General features: G+C 45.8%; 1 protein-coding gene across 2 annotated transcripts in view; it reads right to left on the bottom strand.

The window, feature by feature from the left end:
* LOC143134582 (guanine nucleotide-binding protein G(q) subunit alpha) overlaps window positions 1–4,369 on the bottom strand; it is a 61,692-nt gene extending 57,323 nt beyond the window's left edge. For both annotated transcript variants that reach the window (XM_076295076.1, XM_076295077.1), the window contains exon 1: window positions 3,455–4,369. In XM_076295076.1, the coding sequence (XP_076151191.1) occupies window positions 3,455–3,590 (136 nt within the window). In that variant the 5' untranslated portion in view covers window positions 3,591–4,369. The remainder of the gene's footprint in view (window positions 1–3,454) is intronic.
* Window positions 4,370–8,837: the final 4,468 nt, after the last annotated feature.

An 8,837-nucleotide genomic window follows, 5' to 3' on the forward strand; every position in this document is an offset into this window, starting at 1 on the left:
CTCAAACCAAAATGGCTGTGAGGGAAGATCACCCCAACCCCACGGTTCAAACAACTCCAGTACTACATGGTGTTACTGCCAATATAACAATTTCATTATAAACACCAAGGCCTAACACAAACTGTTAATGGTAACGTGTGCAGGCTTCAGCTTTACTAAAAGCTTCTTTACTTCCTAAACCTTCATGGCTTGGTACATTTTGTTTATCTAATTGTAAAGTCCATTTCTGACATAAAGAAAGAGTGAAAAGAAGAGTCTAAAGAGGAGTCTGAAGAAGAGTCTAAAGAAGAGTGAAAAGAAGAGTCTAAAGAAGGGTGTGTGTCTCACTCTACCACCTATCACATCAACAAACCTGTATAGTGCAGTGCTCAATATATAAAAAAAAAACATGCCATACATCATACATATTATACCAAACACACTATCCAAGGCCTGACAGGGTCCTGATAGGTTAGGGGGTTCCCGCGTCATTAACAAACCTTAAATGCACAGTGGATGCAAATTTACATAGACATCCAGCCCTTTGATATCCATTCAGACTCTGGTTAAGTCAGGCTAAGCTAAGTTCTCCACAAGGAAGTCCCAAGTGTCACTCTGACTTCCTGTTTCAAAATAATACTCCTTAAAATGTGCCCATTAGAAACAGGGAGTTTGCATACACACCTCGCAGCAAGAAAAAAAGCACTGAGTACAACAGGTGTGTGGGTGGGTTTCTTTGAGTGTGTGTGCGCGCATGATAGAGAGACGGTAGCCTAAGTCCCTCATCTATGCACAACCTAGCCTGGCACAGCTGCCCAGCAGAAGGTACACGCAAGAACATGGTTAGAGGAACCATCGATATTTGTTCAAGTGCAAATGAGTAAACAAACAGATGAACACATGCAAGCCTACAGGATGAGAAGGGGCACATGGACAGGACACTGGATTGCTGGACACTGGCTGTAGCTGTACCTGGGCCCTGAGCTGCTACCCTGCCTAACTCATAGCCAGCTAAGACCAGGGCTAATCCCAAGTCTTATCCAGACACTCTTTAATTTGTTTATAATCCACCAGTAACAGGATAAGGGAGCAACACTTTCACCCTGATTTTCCAGAGACATGGGAGGACGAGGCAGTAGAGGGGGGATGCAATATGGGGGCGTGGGAGTTGGATTGTGGAGGAAATGAAAGAACAAAATGAACAAATGAAAACACACACTCACACAGTAACTCAGTGACTGTTACCTTTGCCCACTAATGCTCTCTGTGCGGGTAGTTCTGTTGCTACACTGTTCTGTTGGTAGGTTCAGAGGTTCTAGTTTTTAAATAGGTCACACTTAGACACACACACACACACAGACCTGGTCAGCCAGTGGGTGTGTAAGGCCTGATGGGGAGCATTAGGGCATTCTCTGATGCCAACTGGCCCTCCTAACCCCGCAAACCGCCTCCCCTCCTCCTCCCTCGAGGCTGTTAAACAGCGAACGACCTAAATGTCTGTTCTCAGACAAAGAGCTAGTACCAAAAAGTCTTGAGTGAGAGATAAAACTGTAGGCATGTGTTTGGGAGTGGGAGGGTGGGGTATAGGAGTGGTAAGGTTAGAAGCCGTTGGTCCCCTGCTTGAGTTTGTAGGAAGTGTAAAGACAGTGCACAGGGTTCATATGCTGACAGTTTTAAAATTAGTCTGGAGAAAAGTCAACATCCTCCTGGAGTTTAATCTTTTCTCCCCCTTTTTCCCCCAGTGTGAGTATGTCTGTGTGCATTTGTGTGTGTGTCTGTATGTGCACAAGAGCAAGAGTTAGTTATCTGCCAGCCTGTGTTTTGCGGTGCAGAGCTAGTGACTGATAGGAAATTATTGGAAAAGCTGTTCAGCTCTGATACTCAAGTGGGCAAACCCACATACGCATCAGCACTGTATAGCCTGTATGTGTGTGTGTGTGTGTGTGTGTGTGTAGGCACTGTGAGGATCCACAGTGCCTTCAACCTTCCCAGCCCCTTTAAGACTCTGTACCCTAGGCTGAGGCACCAGTTCTTCCCTGGTTCCCATTTGACTTGGGCCTCTGGAGACAACTCCATCCAGAACAAAGAAACTAACTGACTGTGTTGACCTACATTATCAGTCTTCCAGTGCCAACTAAGAGTGGGGAGAGATGGTTATTTTCAACCATTGGGCACATTCAATTTTAAAGTGCCTGTTTTGGGTGACGGAGTGAGTGGGTCTTAAAATCTGGACTGTTCAGCGAGATTGCCTGGTACATTATGCATAAACTTAACACCAAAAGACTCAATTGCAGCACTTAAGAAGATTATTGGGTTAACATACATCAGTTCCAAAAGCCGGAATCGTTTTCATTCACTGATCAGCCTCTTCGAAAGTAAGAATAAATTAGGCAAACCACCAATGACAGACGAAGTCAGCCGATGATGTAACGTCCAGAAGCTACAGTCCATGCTCCGGCCCCTTGCCATATCATCTCCAAAGAAGCAGTAAATTGGAATTTGGCAGAAGTATCTGGCCTAGTTTTACCTGTTAAGATTCCGTGTTTCATGGTGGACTAAAACATAAGAGATGACCAATGTATTCAATTTAACGTTAACGACACACGACTAGGGTTAACGTTACTTCCTTGGCGATAACGACTAATCATGTTATAGTTTAGGCATATTGCGGGCAAACGTACTGAAAATTAAGATTAAAATAGCGTGTCAAAAACATGAAACGCATCAAGCAGCGTTGACGTTAAGCGTTGTTAATAGGCATGTTTATGGTTTGAGCAAGTTAACCCTTTTTTATAACGTTAACGTTAAACAGCCCACGCACGAGAAAGCTGGCACAGTGAGCCATCTGCCGTGACAAGAGGGGCAGTTCGTTGTGGACAAGTAATCTCGTTAGATCATTATCTGCGGCCCTCAAAAATGGGTCCAACTGATTTACAACCACTGCAAGCACCGTCTTCTACATCGCATAGCCAAAGAGCTAGCTGTAGACAAACTGATGGCTTAAAAGTCATTAGACAGCAAGATTCATGACATAATTTCAAAAACTAATTGGTCAAAAAGAAACACTGTAACAATATCCACACATACTGCGAAAGGCAAAAAATCAATCAACAGTCTATTATGTTAATTGGCTCATTGCAGATTTACGCGAGTGTTCTCCGCTAAAGGTTGAGGCCCTCCATTTCGGCCGACTGAAATGAAGTAGTTAGCTACCGCTAGGCTAGCTTGTCAGGACCATAAAAAGCAAGCTAGCTAAGTTAGCTTGCACCTAGCCAGCTGGCTATCAATCTACATTACAGATGTTTCGCTAGCAGACTAGCAAGTGAACTAGCTTTTAGCTTTTAAGCTAACACTCCCACTAAAATGTTAGCCTCCTAGATTCTATGTGGCTACGCTAACTAGCTATATAACCACGGTCGACAGGATCCACCAACACAAACACAGACAGTTTTTATATAGCAAAATGACACCGTACCCAGAAGAAGTAATTTCAATTCCCTCCTGGCGTCTCGCTTGTCTCGGCGAAGCTGCTTATCGATCTCTGCGTTGATTCGTTTCGACTCCTTCGCCTCTTCACTCAGGCAGCAAGCCATCATAGATTCTAAAGTCATCCCCCTGGTTTGGAGAGCCCGGCTTCGACGGGACTAAACCACACGGACCTTGGGTGGTTGTGGAATCCCAATCCTCACACGAAATTTGGGAAAGTAGATTGATTGAGGGGGTTGCAAGGGAGTGGGGGAGGGGGTCCAGGGGGCCTCGCTCTCAAGTAAGTCCTCACCGAAATGTATCCAACTTCACCCGCGTGCGAATCCTAGCAAATCACGGAGGAAACAGGGAATGAGGGGGTAGCGTCGAAGCGGAGGAGGCGAAGGAGGAGGCCCTGTCCCTTCTCTCTGCGTTCGGGCCTTATCTCGCAAATGATTGAAATCCAGGGCAGGCTTTCCTCTCGTTCGTTTCACTGACACTCCCCCAGATCCACGGCTTTCAGTCTTGAGCGCTCACCAACACGGGTCCCGGTGGCAACGGGACAAACTGGACTGTCGCGACATCCGTGACTACCTTTTCCGCGCTGTCTACAACCTCTCAAACCAAGAAAAGCCTCTGCTCCTTAGCAACAAAATGGACAGAATATGTCTGACTGGTGTCTTGATAAAAGGCACAGTTCACACATTTACCGAGTCGTTAACGGATTCGATACAAATAAAAATGTCCATTCGCAAAAATGCGGCCTTATTTTACAATAAGCCCTCTTATGTCACTGCAGCGCAAATAAGGCGGCGATGCTGACATACGTGCTACTATCTAAAATGCGTGAAATGCCAAATGGGCTTTAGGTTTTAGAATGGTTTCTGCCACTTTTTTGCAGATGACGGTGTCTCTTCCTCCTGTGGAAAACAGTATAACACAGTCTAGTATGATGTATGTACGATACTAGGCAACTGCGGTGAGTGACAGGAGGGAAAGAATGGATTTTGTGCAGGGCTTGGGTGAAACGCTGGCTAATGGCAGCGAAAGAGGCGGGAATTGGGGTCGGTCTAGAGGCGGATTCCAAGAACTGTCATGTTTGGTCGACAGCACTGGCTAGCACTTCGGTCAAACTCCGCTTCGCAGTCTGGGCGTGTCAATAATATTCTAGTGGAAGAGCAATGTTGTTCAGTGAGCTAATTATACCTGAAAAACACACACCAACTACACTTTGGGTGTCCCATGCCTGCTTGGGCTCCTTCAGGGAAAGGGAATTTGCAAGATGGCAACTCCAAAGGGTTGGAGAATATATCCAGGATACCTTCACGCCTGCATACTGCAATAGGGAGAAATGCAGCAGCCTAAACTGCCCGAGGATTTAGAAAATGGAAAAGATTATCGCTCTTCTCCCTGCCAAATACTTTATGTCTGCGTTAAACTTATTTTTATTATTATTATTATTATTATTTACTTTTTTCTAAAAAAACTTAAAACACCGTATGATATGTAAATCGACATTTTCTGAACTTAAGTGAAATTCAAATTGCCTATTTGCATGAGTTAAAGGAACAGCTTTCTAGGACCTCAATTTGGATAAACTGATCCATTTGACTTTTATTTGCATAATCTGAAACCACAGCACCACGCAAGGGTGAGTAGGCGTAGCGCTAGTGACATCGTGTGGACATCTAAGCCATAAGAGGATGTATGACAGTAGTCTACCACTAGAGGGACCACAAAACCCATGTTGACAGAGCCGTGAGAGTTCGGATAACTCTAGACTTGGTAAACTCGATCTTTACGGATTCATGATGATCTCTTGGTTCACTTACTAACCAGATACGGATCCTTTGAGTCTTTTGAGTCACTTAAATCAGTTTCAGAGTTCATAAAAATTCTCACGGTGAATGAGCCCTCCCAGCTACAAATAACCAAAATCAATTCAAAGTTGAGAACCTACAGAGTAGGCCTAGCCTATAATAGCCTAGGCTACAGTGAGGAGGTAGGCGAATCTACAGTTTGAGTGGCCTACAATATTTTGATGTAGAAAATTAAATATGGGATTTTTATCTACATAATCATCATAACCTGTTCAACTAGGGCCGATCTCAGGGTTACCCAAGTTCTTCCCCGTCAAGGGCCAAAAACGAATCGGGGTGGAGGGCAGCGGGCCAAAACTAAATGTTCAATATCTAGGCCATTAAATTTAAATGTATTGCATATTTGTGCAATTAACATTCTATAAAAGGCAGACTCATTTTTAACAAATAAAAACACTGCTCTTTTCTGTGCTTGTCTTTGCACTGTGTTGTTTACAGTACTTTTATTAATATTATGAAATGATTGAACATCCAAATCACTGTTTTAAGGAGTAGAAATATACAGTGTATCTGAAGCAATCAAAATCTTTGAAGAAAAGCATATTGAGCAATTCTGTCTTGGAAGAAAGTTATTTACATCAATATGAATTAATAATTAATATACACAATTATGTCCCTATATGGGACAAATTGACACATTCTTCAGAACAACTTTTTTTTTCCAGGAATGGATACATATTTAGTTTTTCTCGATTGTTTACACACATTTTCTGAAAGCATGCCTCGTACTCTCAGAACTCTACACACAAATCAAAAAACACACACACAATGGGCAAAACCCCTCAAATCTCCTGCAAAATGAAACTTTACATTTAAAACAATGTTATTTCTTTTCAAAATGGTATTTTGTTTTCAAATGGCACACACAAACATCATATGAACAGACATTTATAAGAACCACTTGAACAATGACATGCTCAATGTAAAACACTATGATGAATAGAAAACACTTCTCCATTCATCATAATGACTTAGGCCTTTTTTTGTTCCAGAACCAGGAAGCCTGGGAAGGAGAGGGGGAACATCATCTAGGTAGTAGCAGTGGCAGAGTTGACATCTACACAACCACATTCAACCACCTAAATCTGCTGTAAACTTCTCTGATCAACAAAACTTTAATCTCATTTCAGGTATGACTTCCCTCCACACAAGATCTACAACATGGATGAAACTGGTGTGACAATGGAAAATGACCTTTGATGTGCTCGTGTGGCGCAATAGGCTTGTAGAAAATTGGCCTTTGATGTTGTAAAATAACTTTAAATAAACCTTAAATGAGTAATTATGACCGGCGCGGCAGTCATATAGGTTTAGTCAGATTTTTTTTTTTCTTTTTCTTTTTTTTTTTTCTTTTTCGCATGTCCAAATTTCCGTCAATGATTCCCGGGACACTGAAAGACCGGGTAGACGAAACTTGGTGGGCATGTAACCCCATATGGATAGCATGGAACCATTGTTTTTCGTTTTGATCTGTAGCCCCCCCGCTGGACTGCACCCCCCGAAAGGAGGGTAGGGCAGACACAGTTTTCTGTGTTTGCCTCCAGGGGTCATGTTAACCCATTTCATGTGCACACATGTGCATAAACATATACACACGCACACACATACATTCACAGTAATCATACGTATGACACATACTTGTCACCAGCCTTAAGTACCAACAGATCCCAGTTACACACACCACAACACGGGATTACGTTATTTGGTAAAAATACAGATTTTATTAACATGTAATAACACATGGGTCGCCACTCTAGACAGGAGGGTAAAACTTATAGGGGCGGACGTGTTCAGGGTTGGCCACTCTAAACCACACGTGTAGTCAATCCCATCTCGGAACCATAAGGCACTTCAAAAGTCATCAGCACGAATCACCACCACCGGATCGGCAGTGAGCCTAGTTCTTGACGATGATGTCACGGCGGCGCGATGTTCACGTACGCACGCCAGTGGAGTCCTCCACCACGGAAGCGGAAGCAGTACTCAGTCCCGGCTGAAACTGTCAACAAAACACAGGCAGTTAGACCACTCCAGCCAGCAGTGTCAGCAACGCTCACTCGCACAACGATGCAGAGTTTGGAATATCACCGTCCCTTTTGATCTACTCCAAGTTAGCGTTGTCACTCGACTGCGGCTCTCCTCCGGATCAGGCTCCGTCTCGTCGTCCGGCAGCACCCGCCTGGAATTCCAACACCATCGTGAGCTACATGGACATGTGAATTAACAAAAGAATACAAATAGCTCTTCCCTTTACTGTGGCGATCGTCCAGCGTAGATACCCCACAGCAGCTCAGCATCCTCGTCGGCAGTCGCGGTCAGCAGGCAGCGGTCGGCACAGGCAGCGGCCAGCCAGCCAACAGCGGTAAGCAGGCAGCAGGTCTCCCACAGTCCCGCCGCTCACTGCCTCTTATCCGAGCTACAATCACCACACCAGCCAACCAGCACGGTAGCCAGATGATTGCCTATCAAGGCTGACGGGTGTGGGAAATCGTGTAGAGCACCACGCAGGCTTCGGGGCAGGGAAAAGAATCAGTGCACAAGCATCCTACCACACAAACAACACTGTCATTGCTCGTCTAAGAGTCCATAATGTCCATAACTGCAACAGTCCATATAGCAATAATGTCCATAACTGCAACAGTTCATATAACATTGGTCTCCATATCATAATCAGTCCCCACACTACACATACACATCCTCCCCGCCCCCGACATAATCCCCCCCGGCTAAATGGACGGTCGTCCCGACCCGTCATACCTGGTAGTGGGTTGGGGGTACCCCCAAATTAGGTCTTTGGGATCGTCTAACCATGGGTACTACACCCCCGTCATCCACCACCCCTTGCCCCACCCCTCCTACCTGCTCTAGCTCAGGGTCCACCTGTCCTGCTAACAAGGGGGTAGCAGGCTCCAAATCCTCCTGAGGCATAGGGGGTGGGACCTGCTGCAGTTGCCACCGAAGTGGTAACCCAGGACCAGGGCCATTTGTGTCTGTCCGAGGCCCCCTGGCCATTGGAGGAAGGGCCTCCTGTAGACCTGGAGGGCAGGGCCGCAGGTTGTTCCTGTGTAAGGTACGGATGGGACCCTCTCTGCCTTCTGGCCGGACACTGTAGACAGGTTGATCCGGCCGCACCTGTGCCACCACCACGAATGGAGAGGGGACCCACCTCGGCTCTAGCTTTCCCCGAGCCCGCCGGTGGAAGTTGCGGACCAAGACCCGCTCCCCCACGAGTAAGGTGGTGGCTGTTGCCCTTCGATTGTATCGGTTTTGGTCCCATGTCTGCCTCTCTGCCATCTCCGTAACTTAGGGCTCTGCATTGCATCGGTGGGTTGGGCATTCCGCTGCTTCCAGGCTCCCAGCTGCTGAAGATCCGGGTCAGCTTGCTGGACCTGCAGCCAATAATTCAGTGGGGCCTCTTCCACCCGAGTGGCTCCTGACTCAGGCCCGGCATCATGTTGGCCTGGCCCTGAGGGTAGGACAGTTTGGACAGAACCGACACCCAACCCACTGGGG

Source organism: Alosa pseudoharengus, unplaced genomic scaffold (genome assembly GCF_046254945.1).
Source record: "Alosa pseudoharengus isolate Yale_2024_CS ecotype anadromous, Long Island Sound unplaced genomic scaffold, YU_APseudo_1.1 YU_APseudo_1.1_scf_2, whole genome shotgun sequence".
NCBI classification, from domain to species: domain Eukaryota; kingdom Metazoa; phylum Chordata; class Actinopteri; order Clupeiformes; family Clupeidae; genus Alosa; species Alosa pseudoharengus.